Source organism: Dipodomys merriami, unplaced genomic scaffold (assembly GCF_024711535.1).
Source record: "Dipodomys merriami isolate MVZ:Mamm:240054 unplaced genomic scaffold, mDipMer1.0.p SCAF_316, whole genome shotgun sequence".
In the NCBI taxonomy this organism is placed as follows: Eukaryota; Metazoa; Chordata; class Mammalia; order Rodentia; family Heteromyidae; genus Dipodomys; species Dipodomys merriami.
In genome coordinates, this window is record NW_027204671.1 from 607,912 (window position 1) to 630,766 (window position 22,855).

A 22,855-nucleotide genomic window follows, 5' to 3' on the forward strand; every position below is an offset into this window, starting at 1 on the left:
AAGGAGGAGGGAGGAGTGGAGCCCCACGCGCGCTCGGCGGGGTGCGAGGCGTGGGGACCGGGACCCTTCCTTCCCCCTGTCCCGGAGCCCGAAGGCCCGGGGCTCCGCGCCGCGAGGCGGCCGGCTGCGGGCGAGCGGGCTCGGCGTGCGGGGCGCGGGCCCTTTAAGGCCCGCGTCAGGCCGGGCGGCGGGCCGGCGGGGCGGGGCCTCGCGGGGCGCCGCGCGGCTTCACCTGCAGTTGCGGGCGGGCGCGCGGAGCAGAGGCGCGGGCGGCTGCGGGGCCGGCGGACGCACCGGCCGGGAGGGAGCGCGCCGCCGGCCGGACTTGGCCCGGCTCCCGAGCCGGGCAGCGAGCGCAGCGGGGCCGGAGCTCGAGCCGGCGCGGGCGCGGGCGGGGACACCGGAGCCCGGCGGAGCCCGGCGACCGAAGCAGACCGGAGCCCGGCGGAGACGGAGCCGCGAGCGGCCGCGGACGCCGGGCAGGGGCGGCGCCGGGACGGCGCGGCGGGGAAGATGACCGCGGGCGCCGGCGTGCTGCTCCTGCTGCTTGCGCTCCCCGGCGCGCTCCGGGTAAGTTGCCGCCGCCCGCCCGCCCGGCCCGAGCCCGCGGCGGCGCGGTCGCCCCCGGGGCCGGCGGGGCTGCCCCGGCTCTCGGGCCGGCCCCGGGCGTGCGGGGCGCGCGCTCCGGCCCCGAGCCGGGCTCCGCGACGCCGCCCGCGGCCGGTGGAGCGCGGAGCCGAGGGGCGGCGGGAGCCGCGGTGCGGAGCCGGGCGGGGCGCGGCGCTGCGACGGGACCCGCCGGGCTTCCTCCGGCCGGCCCGAGCCCCGGGCTGTGCGGAGCCCGGCTGCCCACCGCCGGGAGCCGCGCGCCCCTGGAGTTCGAGCGCGGCGGGGCCGGGGCTCAGGGAGCCGGGCGGAGCCGGGCTCGGAGGCCGAGCGGGCGCGGGGGTCCGGGCCGAGCCAGTCGGGTCCCGGCTGCCCGATCCGGCGGACGAGGGGCGTCCTGGCCGCCGGACTCGGCCGGCCCGGCCGGAACCTCGGATCCGGCGCGGCGCCGCGGAGCAAGCGGCGGGCGCAGGGCTGACGGCGCCCGCGGAGAGCGGTCCGGGCGCCGCCTTCTCCCTGCGGAGCCCGCGGCCGGAGCGGCCCCGCTCCGCCCGGCTCTGCGCTCCGACCGGGGCGGTGCGCGGCGGCGCCGGGGCTGCGGGAACCCACGCCCGCCCGCCCGCGGCCGATCGGCCTCGCGGCCGCCCCCAGCCTCGAAGTCGCAACCTCGGAGCCGAGTGCCGGGGCCGGAGGCCGCCGCGAAGCCGGGCCCGGGGCGCTGGGGCACTGGAGCACACGCCCGGGAAGGACGGAAACTTTCCCCGCGGAGCGTCGCCTCCCGGGCCGCAGGTGCTACCGGGGCTGGGCTCGCTCCCGGCGCGTCCCCGGGAAACACCCGAGCGCGCGCAGCCCTTTCTGGGGTGGACGGGCGCCGCGTGGGGGCTCGGCGTCCGGCCGGGGCCGCCCCGGCCCGGGCGGCGGCGCCCGCGGAGTCCGCGGCCGGCCGGGAGGCGCGTTCCGCCCCGGCGGCCCCGCCAAGGCGCGGCTGCGGGGCGTGGGCTGCGCCGGGGCTCCCCGCGCTCTCCGGGGTGGGGTGCGGGGCACAGCGCGCCGCGTGCTCCTCGGGCTGCGGGCTGGCGCGGGGCGAGCCTGACCCCCCGGCCCCGCCAGCTCGGGAGGGGCTGTGCCGCGCCCCTCGCCCTTCCTCCCCAGCCGAGCTCGCACCCTGGACTCTTGCTGGGGCGCAGCCGCCGCAGGGAAGAACCTGCCCTGGTTTAGGCTGAACAAGTGTCCACGGTGGGGGGAAGCAGGGGGAGGGCAGGCGCCCCACCCTCCCGGGTCCGGGAAGACCCCCTCCCTGCGCTCTCCATCCTCTCCCCCCCCCACCCCGTGGCCTGCCTGGGGAGCCGCCGGCTCCACCGCCCCTGGCGCCCAGGGAGGAACGGCCCTGCGGCCTCACTCCTTCCCCGAGTGCACACCCAAGTCTGCAGCGCGCCTTGGGGACATTTCTCCTCCTGGAGCTCTGCCACGTGCCCGTGGAGCAGCCCAGGGTCCCTGCAGGAGTGGGTCCCTGCAGCAGGCAGAGCCTTCCGTCCCGTGCTGGGGACAGATCCTCCCTGGCTAGTCCCCGGAGACCGACCTGAGACTCCGGAGGCCACCTCTGGGTGGAGACTGGTGGATCAGCTCTTCTCTCCGCCGCCGGCAGCCGTGAGGAATGTGGGTTGGATTAAATTTCTGGGAACTTATTTTTGTTTAACCGATTTCCTTTCTGCTTCCAGGCCCACGATGCAGATCTTACGGCCAGAGAGACTTGCAAGGCTGGCTTCTCAGAAGAAGACTACACCGCTTTGATTTCGCCCAACGTTCTAGAAGGCGAGAAGCTACTCAAAGGTAGGACAGACTGAGGGATGGAGGGGCGGAGGGAGGCGTCCCCTCCACTGGGGCGGACCGGTGGCAAGGCCTGTCTGGTCTTGGAGCATTGCTTTCTGCAAGACAACATCTGTGAGATCGAGCAGGTACAAGTCTGTCCACCCAAAAGGTGCTTTGTATGCAGGTGACTGATTGAGAATCTGTTTCTTTCGAGGGTGGTGAATCACTGCCCAGGCCTCAAATGGGAATTCAGATGTAACATCACCCCTATAGCATGCAGGGAGAGACTTTCCTATGAAGTGTTTTTATGTATGAAATTCTGGATTCTTAAATTACCCCTGCTTTGAAATGCATGATAAAACAGACGATGTTGTTGGAAAGGCGGTAAATAAGCCCACAGACGTTCTGTTCGAAAATGTGGCATTCATTTTCATTACTGCCCCGGTGACAACAGGAAAACACACATGCAGCCGGGAACCACCAATTAGCTCTGTGGCAGTCCGGGATCTGGTCCACACCGCCTGCCACGGCAAGTTGGCAGCAGTTGGAGAATTCGAATGACAATAGATCATTCTGCACATTGAACTGTTTCCCTTTCAAGACAAACTTTGTATTTGCATAAGAGAAGAATTAAATCCATTCTTGGTTCCCCAGCTTGGTGCTTCAGAACTGGCCTGAGAGCATCTTGGGTAGCTAGCTGCGTTCTCTGCTTTCTCTCTCAGTCTCCATTTCCCAGAGGTGGCAGGCTTGGAGCTGATTTCAAAGTGATGGAGGAGTGGACTTTGCAGACTGTGTCAGAGTGAAGTCTCGGTATTCACACTTACAGCGTCCTCAGGCTGTTCACTCGTCTGCCAGTGTTGTGTTCCAGAAATATAGACTCTTCCCCTGAGATTTGACAGCAGTTGTGTGTGTGTGAGAGAGAGTGTGTGTGTGTGTGAGAGAGAGAGAGAGAGAGAGAGAGAGTGACATCAATTGCTGTGTGCACGTGTGGTACATGTAAGCTCTTGCTTGTACATACTGGGCAGAGATTTTAGATACTCACTGTTTTAGACCCAGCGTGATGACTTTCTTGCTTGTTCCTAATTTTGTGAGTCCTGTGACAGGATTCTTACTTTGCACCAAAGCTGACTTTTATTTCTTTTATTTGCTTATTTATTGCTTCCTTTTGAAAAGTTTCCGAGTCATGATACTATTGAATGTCACTGATCGTGAAAACCAAGAGTCTCCAGGCAGGTGGCCTGGGAGGGGAATGGAGGCCCCCCCTGGAGCAGGCCCATGTGAGTGTTTTTGGATGCGCTGCCACCTGTGTGAAGGGCCGGTTTGGAGTTTGACAGGTGGCTGCTCTGTCTTTTGGAGCTCCCTGTGGTTTAGTCTTGTGTGTGCATCCTGGAAGCTCCCCACAGCACCTGGGAGCTGGTGATAAACAAGATAAGATCCGACACTGTCAATTTCACGCAGAGTCTCAGAGACCGTCAGAAAAAATGCTGGTCTTAGTGATGACAAGGACTGCCCAACAGAAGAGGCAAATATTTATGTATGTGTGTGTATGTGTATTTAGTTATTATTAGCAGTACTGGGGTTTGAACTCAAGGCTTTACGTTCGCTAGGCAAGTGTTCTGCCCTTTGAGCCATACACCAAGTCTCTTTTGCTTTAATTATTTTTCTAATAGGTCTCACTCCCCGCACCTACACTACCATCTTCCTATCTATGCTTCCTAGGTAGTTGGGTTGACAGGCACGCTTCCGACTTTTGATTGGGATCTTGCTGCTACCTTTTTGCTTTGGCTGAACTTGCACTGCAATTCTCTTCACCTCTTCCTCCCTTGTAGCTGGCAAGAGCCACCATGTCTGGCCACATTTCCACGCTTTTCCCCATGTATGGTGAGATTTCAAACAGGTATCCCTCCCCTGTTGTGGGTGGGTATCCCCACTGGGCTGCGCCCTGCCACTGGCAGGTGTGGAGAGGAAGCTGGACAGTGGGCAGAGCTTTGGCCTGGCCCATGTCCACCTCCCAGCACCCGTGATCCTGGGTCATTCCCTGGCTCTCCTCTACAGTGGGCTGTGGGCACAGGTCATGTTGCTTCTCCCCTCCCAGATTGCACCCCACATGCACATTTTCTCCTCCTCGCTCCTAAGGTGTAGAATGCCCAAAGCGAAGGGCTGTTTTCGTATCTTAGAAATAATTTTACACATGTGACAGCAAAAACTGAAACTGATGGACTCAAGTCAGGACACGCATAGTCTCGCTATGTGCGGAAAACTTTGCAGACCTGACAACCAGGAGAGGGTGACCACGTGGAAAACAAATAAGCCCGGTGTTTCCAGTTGGAATCCAGCTAAATAGGCAATGACTGCTTATAATTGAGTTATTCCAACAGAGAGAGCTTAACCTTAATTTGACAAGCAGAGCTTCGAGAGCCGGGTTTGCTGTGAATGCGCATGAGGTATTAGCAGCCGCTCGTGGGCCGCCCTCTTTGCCTGAGTCAGCTCCACTGCAGCCCCAGCACACACGGATTCCAGCAGGAGTGATTTGTTACACAGTAATTAACTTGTTTATGATAAATGGGTGGAAGAAATGTCGTGGCATTTTGCTTTATGTCTAAATGAAAAGCATTTGCCTTCCAAAAATTCCATGCTAATTAGGCTTAAAATAGTTTTCCCCAACAGGGTAACAAATACTATCTATTGTGACCCTTTAGAGAAAAGGAGCCACTCAGAACAGAAAGGCAGGGTGCTCTCTAGGCAGGCTGGTTTGTGGGGCTGCTGGGTCCCTTGGGCCACATGCTTCCTGTCTGCTTGGGAGGACAAGCGTTCGAATGTGATTGCCCGTACACACGCAGCTGTCATTCACTTTGGGCCCTGATTGCCGGCGTGCGGTGGCATCTAAGCCAGGTTGGTCAGAGCACTTTCCGAGGGTTAACAGCGCCAGCTCTGAGCCTTGCTGGAGTCTAGTGTCTCCTCTGTGAATAATTAATGATCAGCCGGCCCAAGTGGGAGGAGGAGGGGCAGCCGGATGCAGTGCCCTGCAGTGCCAGCTCCGTGGACAGAGCCGGGGCCAGCCTCACAGTACAGCCGCGGGACTTGGGGCGGACAGTGGCGACACGGCTGCAAAGGACGACTGTGCGTTGTCTCCACATCACGGATGAAAGGTGGCAGGTGAGCAGAGACATCACCCAGGCGGAGAGCAGGGCTGGGGTCTGGAAGTCACTTGAGCCGAGGGAAAGAATAAAGCAGGGTGAAGAGTTCTGTGTTTGATGACCTCATTTCATGAGACTGGTTCAGAATACCTTCCCCCTGCTGTCCCCAGAACCTCCGCACAGCTCATGTACCCCCCCATGCTTCCCCTGGGTTAATTGGCACTTTGTTATGATCACTTATTTCTTTCCTAAACTGAGAGTCGTGGAAGCCTGTCACAATTGTTTACCACATCTTTGGCCAGGCTGTACTTGGCAGACAGGGTAAAACTTTCCAACAGAATCTAGAATACATTTTTCTTGGTCAGTGATGTAGTCAAGGGCTAGAGCCCAGACTTTATCTTCCTACCATCCTTAGCATGTTCGTTTGTTGCCTCTTCATGGCAACGTAGCTGCGGCAGCTCCCCATGTTCTATTTGAGATCAGGGCAGAAACAGGGAAGAGGAGCACTTCTTTCTCACAGGGCCTGCAAGCATTCTTATTGGCTGGAACCAGGTCACATGTCACTCTGCTGAGAAAACAGAGAATTGCCTCGTCGTGTTTGGCTTAGGCTCCTTACTACCCCTCACCTTGATGAGGATCACACTCGGGAAGACCTGGGATTCTGGGGAGGAATGGACACTGGGCACAGTGGGCCTGGGCACCAGGCAGGGGGTGAGGAACTGACCCACAGGGAACATGGCTGGGGAGAAGAGGTTGCAGCAGCCAGCTGGCTGGCCGGCAGGTGGCTTTGGTAGGTGCATAGGCAAGCAGATGAGCCTGTCCTACCCCAAGCCCAGTCCTGGGTGCTGCGCCCCCATGTGGCGAGAAGATGCCATACGGCCTGTGTGCAGCTGGCATGATTAAAACCCTGCAGCCTTTAACATCCTTCTTCTCTCTTCGTAGCGACTTCTAACGTCCCCACCCACTTGTCTGACCACCACCCCTATTTAAACATGCGTGTAGGCCCTTAGACAAAGGGAGCCTTGCAGCCTCTCCCTGCTCAGGGATGTCCAGTTAGGTTAGACTGGGAAAGCTGCGCGTTATATATATTTCCTAAGAAAAAGGAAAGGCCTCTACCGGTGATATCTTCTGTCCTTTGTCCTTCTTTTTTCCTTCTGCCTGGAACACAAACAGGATGTCTGGGATGGAGCAGCTGTTTCATGACTATGAGGATGGTAGAGTAGAATGGGTCCCAGTGCACCCTTGAGCAACTACAAGACTCAGAATCATTGCCTCCTAAAAGGAGAGAACAATCAGGTGAAAACACTGCCCACCTCGCAGAACCGCATGCAGAGCCTGCTTTGCACCTTCTTGGCTATCTGCAGGGCTGTCGTAGACCACAGCGGCCTTCAGGTTTATGGTAGCTTTTCCCCGTGTTCGCAGTGCATAGGTATAAGGATAAAAGGTAAGCCAGCCACAGAGAGAAGGCAGGAAACAGGGTGGGTCTTAGCAGTCATAGTCTGGGACAGAGCAGCAAGATGTACCACCCTCTGCTTCTGTGCAGCTGCTTCTCTTTGTGCCTCACATCCGGGTGGGAAGCCCATGCCAGGCTGTGTGCAAGGAGTTCTTGTCCCTATCACCTGCGTCCTGCGTCGTGGGGTGGGATCAGCGGAGCCGAGTCCGTTGGTTCCGGTTCCCTGTGACTGTCTGCTGCCTCAGAACTGCACCTTCTGCTGGCCCTGGGCCCCCGTGCCGTTCCAGACAGGAGCTTTGTGAGCTATTAATTAAGGGTTCGTATTTCCAGAATGTGTTTTTTAATTGAATCTTAAAATGAGGGCAGGTGAGACTCTGAGGAGTTACGGCATAAGAGCGAAGTTCTACCACTCCTCTGGACGTAATGTCTCCTTCAGTCTTCCCAGAAGCCCTGCCAGGAAGGTGGGTGACTCCACTTTATGTGTGGATCAGAAATGGCAAGTGGCAAGGCAAGGCTGTTGGCCTAAACATGCACAGTGTGCCTTCTTGCCCATCTTTTTCTCCCAGTCTGGCTCCTCATTCAGATTTTCCTTACAGGTTCACTGCAGGTAGCTTTCAGGGCAGCAAAGCCCTTACACGTGGGCAGATCCACAGGTACTCAGGCAGATACTTATACAGTCTGCGGTGGCCAGGAAGCAGCAGCGAGCAGAGGTCCCGGGTGTCAGAGGCCCTTGACAGCAGTGGCTCACACCAGGCCCCTCTGAAGCAGCAAACAACCCCTCGTGGTGCCACGGACACCACAGGTTTGCAAAGTCCGCCTCTGCCCGGGGAGGGCCGGGGCCTGAATTCCGGGCGTGCGGTGGGCTTCCTGGGGCAGATTGAGCCTGCTCAGTGCAGACCCGGATGCAGCGGGGATCCAGCCAGCCCTGGAGTCTGGAACACTTGTCCTGAGCAGGGTGGCCATCCAGAATCATTGTCACCACACTCAGCAGCGGGGACCTCTGAGAGGCTGATCAGTAGAAATGTCCTGGGGTGAGGTCCGCAGTGCCTCTCCTGAGAGCTTGGTTGTGTGTGTGGAGGGGGTGGGGCGGGGGATTGACCTTCCTGCCGGGGCTAGGGTCCTGGTGTGTGCAGGCCTCTGGTCCTAGGATGGTAGGCTGGGACAGAAGTGTCTGGCTGTAACTCGAGGGCCAGGGTCTTTGCTTGCCCCCCTCCAGAGCAGTCCCTCCAGACCGCCCAGCAGTTCAGGCTGCTGGCCTGCATGGCACTTGGGTTTGGTATGAGCCTCCAAGATCTACAAGTTCTTGGTTTCAGAAATAGTACTTTTTCAATTCTTCCCTGTAGGGTTTTCTTTTTGTCTCTCAGTCACAAGGAGATCTAAGGAACTCGGGTTTAAATGAAGCATACATATTTGAGACCCCGTCACCTGGCGTGTTTGCGTCCTGATACTAGTTTCAAAATAGAAATTTTGTGAATTTTTTTAAGCTAGCAAATGCACATGAGTTAAATGAAAGAGAGGCTTCCTCCCTCTGTTTCTCCCTCCTCCCTCCATCCTCCCCTCCCTCTCCTCCCTCCCTCCTTCCTTCTCTCCTTCACTCTCCTCCCTCTGTTCCTCCCTCCTTCCCTCCTTTCGTCTTTCTTTGCAAGTATGGGTAGATAACTGCCAGAACTAATCATGAGCCAAGAGAGAGCAGCAAGCGTTCGTCTTTTCAAAGAATGTGCCTTTTATTCTGACTTTTTTTTGAAGGGGCAATTTTTCCTCCAAGCGAATTCCACTGTAAAAAATGCCAGCAGCAGAGTGAAGTTTCTGTCTGTCGAGGGCGATAAAAGTTCTCCCGAGTGAGCTCTAGTAAAACCTCACAGTACTTGCTCCTCTGACCCCTTGTGTGGCAGGGCAGGATGGGGTGAGGCGGGGCGGGGTGAGGCGGGCCCGGGGGCAGGGGTGAGCCGGGATGGGGTGGAACAGCACAGGAAGGCCACTGTGTTGCAAACCGGGCTCATAAAATCATCTACTTTTGCCAAAAGGGGTACGAATTGTAGTGCCTTTTTGCCCAGGCTGTAGGCTGCCCTCTCCTGGTGGCCTTCCGCATTGTCTCAGACTGGTTCAAGCCAAGTATTGTCTTTGGCTCTTAATCAGAAAGGAACAAGGCCCCGTAGTATAGCTCAGTGCCAGCTTGCTTTTCTTGTACGAGCGAGCTGTGAGTTCAATCCCCTGCAACACAGAAATGCTCTGATCATTTGTGACTGGTTTGTAGCTCCAAAGACCACTGCCTTCCTCCACCCACCTCGGTCTACCTGCTGTGCAGTCCTTTCTCTGCCTCACCCTCCCGCGGATTGCTGGGCACGGTACCTGCAATCTCCGCATCCAAGCTGGCCAGGAAAAGCCAGGGTCATCTTGCAAGCCAGAATCTTTAATTGGATGGCATCTACAGAGCTCCTGGTGTTAAAGGGTGATACGTTCCTGGCTTGGTGCGAGGCCCTCTTTGGGGAGTGAGCCCGAAGGTGGTTGGTGGTCTCCCTCTGGCCGTTTCCTGTTCAGGGCACTGCACATCCAGCCATGCGTACAGCACTTCATCATCACAGTGGAAACACCACTTTACCATGGGGAAACTGAGGCACAGGGCCTCCTGCTTTAGGAGGTGTGTGTATGGGAGGTCTCCTGCCCTGTTCCCCCAGTGCCCCCCCACCGTGAGGGCCCCCTGATGAGGGGTCCAGCGGGTTCTGAGTGCCCCGGGTCCTGAGCGTCTGAGTGTGAGCCTCACCACAGCCCACAGCAGCTTCTGATCTAGCAGCTCTGGAACGTGGCCTTGTTTGGATTCACTGTGTTTTCTTGCTGACAGTGTTGGGGATTTGGAGAGGATTAAGGTAAGCCTTCAGCGACAGATGCATATCCACAGGCCCACAAGTACTGCTTGCGCTGCCCTGCTAATGGGAAGACGCCCTGGGTCCCCGTGAAGCTGGCTTCCTTCTCAGGCCGGAGGCACGGGCACAGCGCAGGCCCAGAGAGGCGCTGGCCAGAATGAACGAGCTTAGCCCAGGAGGGTGGGTGAGCCCTCAAGGAGGCCTGGCCCCCTTGGTCTCCAAGCAGGCTGAAGAAGAGGAGGAGCACTCGGCTTGCAGGCCATCTCACGAACATGTGCTTGTGTGGCTGGTGTGAAGAAATGTTGGGTTTCCTGCTCTCCATTGGTTTCCGTTTGGAGGTTGGTAATGTCTGTGCTGCTGAGCCTAAAGCCCCAAGGGCCTTGGTGTCCAGACCGGGAGGAATGAGGTCCAGCCTTCTGCCTCCAGAAGGGTAAGGGAGAAGTCAGGCAGAGGTCCAGCATAGGTGGCTGAGAGCCTGGGATGAGAGGGGGTTGGCTCAGGTGAGTGCCTGCCTTTCTTTCTCAGCCTTCATTTTCTTACGTCCAAAGCCAAGGGGGCTGCCTACCTGGGGGACACGGGCTAAACCAGCCACGGCCAAGGCCTGGTTGCAAATCTACTTCAGTGAGGCCGATGGAGGCCCCCCAGGGGTCAGTGCCACAGAACCTCAAGATGAGATAAGTGACAGCTTTCTTTATAAGAGACAGAGAGGAGCCCCAGATGCAGAGGAGGAGGCTGTGTGGACACAGGCAGAGCGGGGAGTAGTGCACCCCAAAACAAGTAACACCCACAGCCCCCAGAAGCTGGGAGAGGCACCGAGGGTCCTCCCCAGAGCACTGCAGACCTGGAACTACAGAGGGCAAATTTCTGTTCCCTAAGCCACCAAGTTTGTGCTCCCTTTCTCCAGCAGCCACAGGAGGCCAGCTCACCCACTGAGGTTCCAGCTCTGCTGGCAATCAATCCATCTATCTCCTAGGATGGGATGGTTTTGGAAGCCTGGGGGTTCAGGGACTCTTGCCTTCAGATTTTCCCTGGGTTGCATGTGCTTCTGTATGGGGTCCATGCATGCAGTGTGGGTGGGTGGGTGAGATGATGACCTGCATTTCCATCTCCCCAGAGCAGCACGGGGGCTTCTGCACTGTAGCTCAGTGTGGCCTTGCTGTGGAAGGTGCTGAGGAAGTGAGTGTAGGAGGAACCAGAGCCTCTGCTGTCCTGCGTGACTCTCCCGTCAGATACAGCAAGGTGGCATTGTGCAGGCACACTGCGCACACTGTTCCTCCGAGAACCCCACTTGGGTTTGGGTGGTCTGCAGAGAGAGGCAGCGCACCGCCTGTGCCGATGAGATTCGGAGGCAGGCGGGAAGAGGGCGCGGGTATGGAGCTTGCCTTCAAACTCTCCTCAGAACTGCCGTACTGTAGAAATGCAGAAAGGCACTGCTGTGGCTGTGGTGATCTCCATCAGTTCTTGTGATTCATGCCACTGAGCTCACCTGCCTGGCCACTCTGCTGCACAGGGTTCGAGCCTGGCTCTCAGGTGTCAGGCCCTTTCCCGTCACCTGTGTTGCAGGGTGGGTCTGTGGTGGGCAGGGGGAGCCCTTGGTATGCGTGAAGGAGCGCTCGGTCTCACCAGCTAGGCGTGGCTGTGGGTGCCCGCCTCCCTGGGCTGTGGTGGACACTCCAAGTGCTGGTCTAGGCCTGGACTCTTTAGAGGGTGCTCATAGCTGCTGGTTGCCAGAAACTTCTCCTGCTTGGAGCTCAGGAAGAGGTCTGAGTTTACAAGAGGTGAACCTGGTGATATACATTTATTTCCCTGCAACTATCTCCAAGTAGATCCTGCAGCTCAGCCAGTATAGATGGGACAGGAAGCCTGCTGACGGGGCCAGCGCCAGGTATCAGTGCCAGGGCTGGGCTCTGCACTGGGCATTCATCAACAGGACCCAGAGATGAGGCTGTCCTCTCTTCTCCCCCTTCAGTGGGACAGTAAGCTCACCCTCAGGGACATCCATCAGTGTCTGGCCCATGGAAATCCAAGTGGGATCCACTGCCTGCGGCAGATACCTTCAGTAGCAGCTGCCTCTGGTGGGAAGCGCCTAGCTCCTGGAGGAGGGGCCAGCCGGTTCCGCTGCTCCCATAATACCAAGGATCCTCCTGTGCCAGGTCCTGGGGCGGGAGCCTTACCCACGCCATCCTGGTTTGTTCACACGTCACCCATAATATAGCACACTTTTATGTAAGCTGTGAGCACCCCAGACGAGTGCTTGACCCAGCCAGTGGAGCTGGTGGGACATGGGGTGGGTGACCAGGGTGTGATCAGCTCTGGCTGCAGACCTCAGCCAGCAGCCACATGGATTGGACACCTCTCTTGGCTTTGTGATCTGTTCTGTCTTCCATACGATGGAGTGTCTGTTCCCCTGGCCTGGTGCAGCTTGAGGACCCGTCACGCTGTTGTCTGGGTAGGGCATCCCCAGGTGCTGGGCCCTGGAAGCAGCAGGCAGTGCTGCCTTAGTCTTTGTCACAGTTACTGCCTATCCCCGCGAGTACACGAGTGAGCTCCACTCTGCCCAGTGAACACGTCCTGGGCAGCCATCCCACTTCCTCCTCTCCTAGCCCCAGATGTCACCCGAAGCTCAGGGACAGTGATATCCTAGCCCTGCCTCTGTCTTCAGAACCACCCAGGAAGCAGGCCCTGAAAGGTTCACATTCTGGACCTAAGCTGGGTCCTAAGTGATCCAGGGATGGGCTGACATTTGGGGCCGTGACTTTTCCATCTCTTGGAGGCCTCGGGCAATAAGCTTTTATGGTTTTGTTGGGGACTTGTCCCCTGCTGGCCTTTACTGTGTCCAGAGACCTTTTGGCCAGAGGCATGTTTGTAAAATTGAATAAATAAATTGTGGAGTGACTTCTTTAAAGCTCCACCAACATATGAGGGCAGGAGACAAATGTAAGTTATTCCCTGCCATTGTTTGTTAATAGGGTATTGCTTTGATTGGATTATGTCATATCATATATAATGCTTGAATGCCGATGAGCTGATGGGGTGAGAAGCCAGTTACTCCAGAGCTAGCCCCACTGTGGGCTCCTACTGCTAAAACCAGGCATTTTTTTTCCCTGGTTATCTCATTTTTTCCCATCTTCCCTCAGTTACAAAGAAGGGATTAGAAAACTTGCCTTATCTAGTTCTTATATTTGAAGATAAAAACAGAATTCCAGTGCAGGGCTGATGGCTATAAAATCATGATCAAAAGTCCATAAAATTATAGAACTTAACATTTTCTTGAGAGGGAGGTGGGCTCACAGTGAATTTTCTTTCCTTCAAGGAGTTGGGCAGATAGATCCTACATGGAAATCTAAGGTGTACTTCCATATGTGGGGGGGGGGGGGGCGGGAGGGCTGCAATTGTATGCTTGAAAGGTTAATGGCTGGTGAACGTCAATTTTCTACAATCCTGGCTAATAAAAATAGCTTATAAAACATCAAATGTCATGCCGCCAAAATTACAGGGGCCTTTGAAATCCATTTTGAAGTCTTGTATCCTTTGAAAATGGTATATGTGTATGGGGGCGGGGATGAGCATTCAGTGTCTTCTGGTTGACAGATGGCACTTACAAGGTGAGCATGATTTGTTTGGAGGGGGTTGTTTTTGTTTTTGTTTTGTTTTAAATACTTAATGGATTCTCTGCCTCTGTAGTCCTGGAAACTGTAGACGCATTTCTTTGTAGTAGAAAAACCAGGGCCATCTCTGGGCATCTCTGTGACCCTATGGGAAGTGGATGTTAAAAGCTCTGAGCATAATGTTCTTGGGGGGGAAAAGTCTGCTTTTAGACATGATGCATGCTAGCAGCGTTCTTTTGCAACTCAAGTCTTATGAATGGGATGATCTTCCCTTTTCAGTTCCTCCTGGCATGTCAGGAGTGAGAGATGAAACCATACCTCGGCGCCTCTACCTCCACATCCCCACATCCCCATATCCCCATCTGCTTTGCTTTTGGTGGGTTCACATTCATGTGGGCAGAGCAAAGGTCAGGCAGCTGGAGGATGTGTGGAAAGCCCAGGTTAAAAACGAATGGCTCGGGGCTGAGAAGATGGCTCAGTGGTAGAGCGCTTGCCTTGCATGCCTGAGGCCCTGGGTTAGATTCCTCAGCACCACATAAGCAGAAAAAAAAAGCTGGAAGTGGTGCTATGGCTCAAGTGGTAGAGCACTAGCCTTGAGCTGAAGAGCTGAGGGACAGCGCCCAGGCCCAGAGTTCAGACCCCACAACCAGACCCCCCCCCCCCAAAAAAAAAACCCTCCAAAAAACGAATGGCTCTCCATGCTAATCTCCCAGCGCCTTTTGGGTTTGGCACCTCCTGGTATATTAAAACAGGGCACGTGGACGGTGGCACACCCTCTCTTCCAGTGATGGAAGACGGCCTCTGTGTCCAGTGCTGAGTCAGCGCCTCCAAAGGGCCAGCTTGCTGTCTTTGTAATTTCATTGTGAGCAGGATTAAATTACCCTGCGGGCTGGCATGGGTCCACAGGCCACGGCTCTGCTGTCTTGGAACAGAGGCTCCGGTGCAGAGGTTCATGTGTCTGTGTTTGAATTCTGACACTCTCGCATGCCCCTGATACTGCAGGAGTGGCTCCCAGCTGTCACCCTCATGTGGTACGCGAGGCCACGTGAACATAAAGAGAACGGGTTTGGTTTTCCAGCACTATCCACCTGGAAGTTGTACCTTTCCCTAGAGCACTAATGTGATGTGGTATCACTTGTAAGGGAATCTTCGCTGCATGATTTCACCATCAAAGTGTGCCCAGCTCTCCCCAAGGTGTGCCAGGCAGGCGGGACTCTGGGGCTCACTCACTTGGAGAGTTTATGTGTGCAGCTTGCTTGAATTAGACGCCAGGTGAGCTGAGGCATGGGGTGGAGCAGGCAACAGGGAACAGCCAGAGAGAAGCGGCCTGGAGCCCCACGTGCTCTTATCCTTGGTTGCTCCATCCTTTCACTTAAAATTGTGCCATTAATGGCTTTTCCTCCCCGTACAAAAGAATCCCTAAGAAGAGAGTCTCTTTTTCACAGGAAGCATCATCCTCTTGGCAAGTCCAAGGCTCCAGCCTGCTGGCTCTCAGTATTGTTAGACCTGCCCCATTGTTGGGTTGTAAAGGGAGGATTCTGGAAGGATATCCTTCTGTGACATGCACATAAAAGTCCCCCAGCAGCTTTCGAAGGTTGTTCTTCAAGGAGGCACTAATTAATCACTTCCTCCAGCCCCAGGGGAACCAGCCCAGAGGCCGCCCCCTGTCTGTCTACTCCTCCCTGCCAGGAAGAAAAATCACATCCTTCCCTGAGTTGAAAGCTGCTTTTTTTTTTTTTTTAAAGCAGGAAGGCAACCCCTCTATACTGGAGGGTTCCCCTGATTGCATTCTTCCTTATCAGCTTTAAGGAAATCTTTTCTTTTGCTTAAATACTGCGCTGGATAGACTTGTTGGAAAATGGCATCCTTATTTATTATGGGTTTCCCCATCACTGCTAGGGATGGCAGATGCCAATAGGAAGATGGGGTTCAACTCAGAGCCCATGCCTCTGTGCTTCTGCAGGAGCCTCAGTTCTGACACCCCTGGGGCTGGAGACAAGCTCTTATCTGTTTCCTCACACTGGTAATCTCAACTTTCCGTCTCCCAGCTGAACTGCTCTCGGTGAGACTGGCCTCTCTCTTGGAAGTTATTTGATTTTTGATGTAAGGAAAAGGATTAATGCAGTTGGGTTTTGATAAGACTGTCTGTCTGGCATGAAGCAGACACACTCCTCCGGCCCATATCACTGACAGTTGGTGCATATGCTGGAGTACTGCAGAGCGGCGATACAGGACATGCAGAGATAATTGTAGTTTTGCTACTTAAAAAAATAAGTCTAGTGCTTTACCAGTGCTCAAATGACAACCTGTTTAGAGAAACTCCCAGTGCCTGTTTTTTGGCATAGAAAAACTTGTAGCAGCTTGGCTCAGATTCTATTAATCTATTTTTATTTTCCTGAGCATATATTAAAGTGTCATTTCTGTTGAACTCTTAAGTTAGAATGTAAAACCACAAGTGCATGTCGGCACGTCAGAGCTCAGTGCATCTACAGAGGTTTTGAACCGTGTTTTTTTAGTGAGTTGTGACCTCAGATGCACTCCATTTGACTTGGGGCAAGTGGCTGCATCTATGAATGGTACATTTTGGTGTTTGCTGGTGCTGGGATTTGAACTTGTGTTCAAGGACTCTACCACTTGAAGCATGCCTACAACCCTTTATGCTTTAGATTATTTCTCAGATGCCTTGTCTTTACCTGGGACCAGTCTCAGACAGCAATCCTATTTATTCTTCTTCTGCACAAATGGGATTACAGATGTAAACCATGCCTAGTTTATTGAGATTGGGTCTCACTAACTTTTTGCCAGTTGATCTTGAACTGCAGTATCAAATTCCCCAGTAGCTGGGATTGTAGGTATGTGACACTGGACTCAGCCAATGTGAGCAATTTTGATCAAGACACTTAAATAGTATTGGGAAAAGAGAGGATTAAGAGACCATATTTGAGCAGTGAGTAAATGCATCCCATATTCCTATAACCACTACCTTCTTGTGTCCACCAGGAAAAAGACAGATTTGCCTGGAAATCCCACAGTTCTTGGTCATACATGACTCTCTTGGTAACGTCGCTATTTCCTTTGTAGCCAAGTCAGCTGTTTTGATAGGCCAGACCTCCATGGAAGACCAGGTGGTCATGGACAATAGAGACTGTGTCTGCTCTAAGATGGCCATGGAGACAGGAAATGTTGGATAGAGGGAGATGGAGGACAGGTAGGATGTTTGCTTTTCTTTAGTACACATCATTGTTCATTTTGTTATCACAATTGATGCTTGTGGATCTTAAAATTCCTAGATGTTAAAGTACCTGTCGCCATCATTGGCCCATGACCTTAAAAATTACAATCTTATATGACAAAACTAACAGGACTTAAGAAACAAAGAACTCCCACTCATCTGGTTGAACCACTACTAAATATCCCCATGCTGCTGATCACATATATGGTATATAACATATGAGCACCGTTATATATTACAGACTGTGATAGACAATTTGCTCCAGGAAAGTTAGAATGAACTTGTGACTTTAAATGAGCATCATTATTCCACAATACTGTGAATTTCCGGAAATTAAGTAATCACTTAATCACAATCAAAAAAAAAAAAAAAAAAGAACCTTGGGGAAGGGAGGGAGGGAGGGGATGGTAGGGGGAAAACAATGGAGGGGGTAACAATGTTCAAGAGGAAGTGGAAGTGTACTCATTACCTCACTCATGTAACTGTAACCCTCTGTATAGTATCTTTACAATAAAAAAAAAAATTACAATCTTAGACTTTCTGAAAACTTTGAAGACTCCTCTCCAGACCTAAGTCCAAATATGTCATTCAAGTCCTTCATACAATGGTCCCTCTACCCTTCCCTTTTTCCCCATGCCACGCCCATTCCCTTCTGGGTTCCAACACTTTACTACTTGATGAGGTAACCAGAACTTAGTAGATCTTTGAAGTGTTCCTTTGATTTGTTCACTCTTTTGTGGATATGAACATCTTCCAGGGGCTTCTAATCAAAATGTCACTCTTACATGAGTTCTCTCATTTTACTGCTTCCCTTTCCTTCAGCCTGAGCTGAGTCAAATCAATTACTTCCATTGTCTTCTCATCTTACTAAAATGTTAGTTGATATGATATTTTATATGCTCTCTTCCATGTTTGCCCAAATTGTGGCTTTTATTGTGGTTTTGTATATGTGCATGTGTACATGTGCCTATGTGTATATATGTGATTAACAACTAGAGAAGTGAGGAGGAATGTGTGTAGGATGGAGCTGGAGAGGAAGAGAGACTAATATCCCAATGTACCAACATTAAACCATCTTCCTAGGAAGGAATCTTTATGAGAGAAGAGAGATAAGCTTTCTCCCATTGCTCAGGGTGGGAGATGCAGAACTGACAAGCAAGAAAATATGAAAGCATGATAATTGGAGAAGGATGAGCATAAAATGGAAAAGCTGAAATATTTTTCATTTTGCACCTGTGTATTAGGGCTTACTCAGTTTATTTATTAAGCCATTATCAAAGTGAAGAAAGACAAGTGGGTCTTACACTAATGAAATTGTCCCTCTGTGGGATGTGGTAGCTGCAGGTATCCAGAGCATAATTGGATAACAATGACAATTATTGCATTGGGAGTTTTAGTGCCGGGCAGCCTCTCCCTTTGTGCGCCATCTTCTCTGTGCTGCCATACTCAGTCCCATCAGCCTCGGCAGAGTTCATGACCATCCAGGGCCCCTTCTGCTCTCTTATGCATTAGCCTTCGCCTGTTGACAGGAGGGCCCATGAGCATCAGCTTTCACTCCTTGCTGCAGCCCCAGTGACCAGGGCAAGAGGGTATGGAGACTCATTTGGGACTGTGTCAGGATCCCCCCAGGAAGGTGTCAGGTGATGTCCTCATCCACACCTTCCTGCTTGTTACCCACAGTCGCCTCTATAGCAGTTTTGTCTTATGTCACCCCAGCCATTTCCTGCACTTCTTCCCCACTACTTGGCTAGTTCCTACTGATCTTCCTCAAAAACATCAAACCTTCTGTAGAGCATCTTCTTTTTGCACAGGGGCTGATATTCAATGTTAGGGAGCTTTGCAGGACTTGGGTTCATCCATAACTCTCTACCAAGTAGCTCAAGTCCTGGGGGAGGGGGAGATGTCAGAGGCAGAGTCTTTCATCTTCTCTATCCCAGCTGCTGGCTTCCTGAGTGTGAGAAAGTTCTTGTACCCTATGTGTGTATGTTCTTACTGCACTCATGTGCCTGTGTGCAATTAGGTGCTGATTTGTCCTCCACATAGTGCCTTAGGAGGACAGAGCTGGTGGCATGGTCCAGAGAGACCTCCTGATGTTGCTCAGGCTCCATCCATCCCCATACTCTTGGCTTTCCCTTTATGGTCTCCACCATTGGCTTTACACTTTGCATGCTATGCTCCTCATTTAAGCTATGGGTTGTCAAAGGAAATCAGAAGAGCATAGTATGACTTGGCCTGCAGATGGGGCATGCAGCCTGGCTGGATCGGTGGGGTGGGGGGGCGGCTCAGGACAGCCTAGGTGGCAGGGTATCCCCCTGTCCGTCTCAGAAGGTGAAGCACACTCTTCCCTAGTGCTATGTGGTCCTGGATCTTGGCATCTAAAGCACGTTTCAGAAAACTGGATTCGGTTGGTTTTACAGCCAGAGGGTCATTGACCTCTGCACCCACTCTGCCTCACTGGCCCAGAGTGTGTGCGTTCTTCTAGATATCTTCCCATTGAGAAGGTTTCCATGATTGGCCTCACAACGGCAGATGGGTTACCTGCAGGTGGAGGATCTTAGAAAGTTCCCTTGGCCTGTTTACATTGCCAGTTTCTCTGTTGGGAGAGAGTAAATGGCCTTGCATAGGCATAGATGCGTTTTAGGGAAGTCCAGCCTCTGTCTTCCACCCATGAACCCAGCTTTGACATCTGCCATGTGACGACTTAACACTTCAGCCACGTGTTGTAAGCATTCCTTGTACTTTGCTCCCTTTCCAAGAGTTTGGCCCTAGTTGCTTAGCATGGGATAGACAAGAGCACAGAATGAAGCTGCTGGTGGTGTGTGATTTGCAGCACTTTATCCAAAGGCCCTTTGTTTCCATTAATAAGTAAGCAAAACCCATGCCACACATTTGCTTTCTGAGGCCTTGAACTAAGGCTTGAGAAGGGTGCCGGTATGAGGCTCTGGCCTCTAGCACAGGAGTTGGCTGGAGTTTTTGTAAAGATCGAGATACTAATTATTTTTGGCTTGGCAGACCAGATGGGCCAGACTGTCAGACCTACTCAGCTCTGCTTTGGCTTAAAAGCTGCCATTGACAGTACATGAAGGAAATGAACACGCATGGCCATGTGCCAGCAAAACTTGATTCATGACAGCAGGTGGTATAGAATTGGAGCCGCTCTTCTCTGTCAGGCCACACAGCCCCGGGCTTCTGCTTCTTTGCTTTGTCCTGTTGCTGCGTCTCGCCACATGATATTTCCTATGTTTTATTTTCTGTGCATGTGGAGGAAAGACCCCAGCTGAGAGCCCCGCCCTGCACCTTCAGCCCCCCTCCCTCACTGCTACCTCCTGGGGTAGGATGTAGTTTTAGTGTCCTGTGACCGATGAGGAAGTGGAGGTCAGAAATTTCAGTCACATGTTGTCCAGTGCACCTTGTATCTGTCAGGCAGTGATGCTGGCAGTGTAGGTGCTTTTAGAACAGGGTCAGGAATGGGGCCAAAGACTGTGTGAGCTGTGGCAGCATCCTGAGAAGGAAGGAGAGGGCCGCAGGGAGGGCTGGCCCCAGCTGCCCCTGTGGACCACCACAGAGCACTTTCTGCAGAGCAGACGGTAATGACGACACCCAGACCGTGGGTATGATCATGACAGATAAAGGAAGTGAAACATCTGGATAGCACGATGGATAGTGTCTTTGGTTTTCAAGGTAATGATCTGCAACAGCCGATCTAAAGCTAAACAGGAGCTGGTGTCTCACTTCCTTTTTGCTCTGCTCACCTCAGATAAGGAAATGGAAGGATTACTGTATAGACATAGAATCCAAATGTCAATGTTCTGTGTCATTAGAGGGAGGGTGTGTGCTCTGTGAAACCCATGCAGCTGGGTGATGCCACTGCTTCCCTGCTCCAGAGGCGGGTTTTGTGGGAGCTGATCTCATCCTTGGACCCACAAGGGCATGGGGAGGCAGCTGGAAGTGGGTACCTCCAGGTGAGGTCTTTCCTCTCCCCTTCCATGTCTGCACACTGCAGAGTTCCTTCCTGTGCTTCACACCCCTGCCAGCTCAGAGTGTGCACACCTTTCAGGCCAGTTTAGGAAGTCGTGAAGACCCCAGGAAGAGCTTCTAGCCGGTCAGTGCTGCCCTTTGAATGTGCCAGCCATTCCCAGTAAGGAGTGAAGATCGGAAGGGAGATACCGGTGGTGAACTTGCTGGCAAGCTGACCAGTTGGAAATTGGCCATCACCTTTATAGTGCACTGGGCAGGAGCCATTCAGACTTGCTGATTTGGAAGATAAGACTAGATATCAGATTGTATGTGATTCAGTTTGGAGCTAGGCCTGACTGTAGAGACACCATCTCTATAGGAAGGGCAGCAGAGGTGAGGAGCATGTGGCTGACGGACTGGCTCACCCATCACTGGAATGTGGGGACCAGCTAGTTTGTGAAGCTGACTTGGGCAGCTCTGCATATGTGACTCCATAGAACCTCCTAGATTGACTGACAGCAGGTTCTACCCAGGGCACACAGCAGATGGACTTGTTGTGCCCCTTGGGGTCATAGTGCTGGTGGCAGTTCAGAAGCCAAGAGTGATCATGGCTGCCTTTACGCTCAGAAGAGGAATTATGAGCAAGCTCCGCTCGGCAACTTCAGAAAACAAACATATGACAGTGTAAAAGCTTTTAACAGCCCTGCATATTGGTCTGGTTCACAAGACACTGAAAACCGAAAATAAAACAATGAGAAAGGATGTGTGTGCCAGCTTGCAGGAAGATCCTCGAATAGCTGACGTTCATTTCTGCTTGTTTATGGGCAAATTTCAGAGTTGCATCTGTTACTGCTTTGTGAACATTCAGACATCCTCTGGGCTTTTTTTTCTGTTTTTTTTTTTTCCCCTTCCTTCCTCCTTCCCCCTCTCTCCCTTTTTCTCTTCCATCCCCTTTCTTTGCCTGTCCTTCCCCTTCCTCCTTCTCTTTCTCCCTCCCTCTTTTCTTCCTCTTTCCCTCCCTCCTTTTCTCTCTGACTCCTTGAGACTAACATTTGCCCAAGGTTTAATGTCAAATAGGCGAGTTGGAAGAATGAAAATGTCAACAGCAGGAAAGCTGGCCTGTGCTATTCGAATGTATCTGACATGAAATTCTCCATTTGGTCCTTGGGACAGCCAGACTAGCCAGGACGTGGATCCCAAGTGTGCAGACCAAGCAGTTTGCCATAGGCTCTGGGTCCTCTCCCCTTCCTAATTCTGAGTCTCCTCCCCTCCTTGCTTCCTTCCTCTCTCCCTTTCCCTCTGTGCCCCCCTCCTCCCTCCCCTCCCCTCTGTCACCTCTTCCCTCCCCTTTCTCCCTCCCATTCCCCCTCTCCTTGCTCCCCTCTTCCTTCCCCTCTCCTCCTTGTTCCCCTCCTGTTCCCTCCTTGTTCTCCTCCTCCCTCCCCTTCCCTCCCCTCCTCTCTCCTTGACCTACAGCTGACAAGCCTCGGTTTCCTCATCTACAAATTGGGGATCATACTGCAGTGCCTCCAAGTGTGAGGAGAGCTTTGCTGGTGTCTGGCGGCCTTCGCATTCCCTCCCCACCAGCACTGAGATAAAGGCGGCAGAGGGGCCTTGTCGGAGCACTGCGTGTGCCCTGCTCGTTTTCCACAGTGGGTGCAGCCCTACAGCTGGAAGCTGCAGCCTGGTGTCCCCCACAAGCCCCCTTGGGAAGCCCCTGCCCGATGCGCACAGGGACTTGCTCAGCCCCGTGAGAACGCGGGACAGTGGGGCCACGCAGGCGTCTGTGCAGGGACTGGCACAGCAGTGCAGCTCACCCCGTGCCAGAGAGCAGTGCTCTCCTGCCTCTGAGCACAGTGCAGATCCAGCTGAGGGCCCTGCATTTGCAGCAAACTGGGAGTTTTGTAGGATGAAGTAAAACAGCAGCCAATAGGATTTGAAAGAGGCTCACCCGCCTTTAGAAGCATTGTGTTCTGCAAGTCTGCCCGGGAGGAGGCTGGGCCCTGCTCTCCCTGCGCAGCCCGACTCTGTCTGCAAGTCCTCCCTGGAGGAGGCCGTGGGATCCTCCCGTGTCTCCCAGCGAGAATCCCTTTTCACGGGATTGGTCATGTTTTCCGCCTGGTTCATAAACATGGGGATTTCTCAGCCAGGATCAGGCTCTGACATTGAGCTTTATACCAGCTCTAGCTGAA

At 53.6% G+C, this 22,855-nt stretch overlaps 1 protein-coding gene across 3 annotated transcripts in view; it reads left to right on the forward strand.

Moving 5' to 3' along the window:
* Window positions 1–448: 448 nt before the first annotated feature.
* Window positions 449–22,855, forward strand: part of LOC138841331 (cadherin-4) — a 412,784-nt gene continuing 390,377 nt past the window's right edge. For 2 of the 3 annotated variants that reach the window (XM_070042018.1, XM_070042019.1), the window contains exons 1-2: window positions 449–570; window positions 2,325–2,436. In XM_070042018.1, the coding sequence (XP_069898119.1) occupies window positions 514–570; window positions 2,325–2,436 (169 nt within the window). In that variant the 5' untranslated portion in view covers window positions 449–513. Of the gene's footprint in view, window positions 571–2,324; window positions 2,437–5,498; window positions 5,572–22,855 lie in introns of those variants that run through there. The other variant, XM_070042020.1, reaches the window with a different exon arrangement.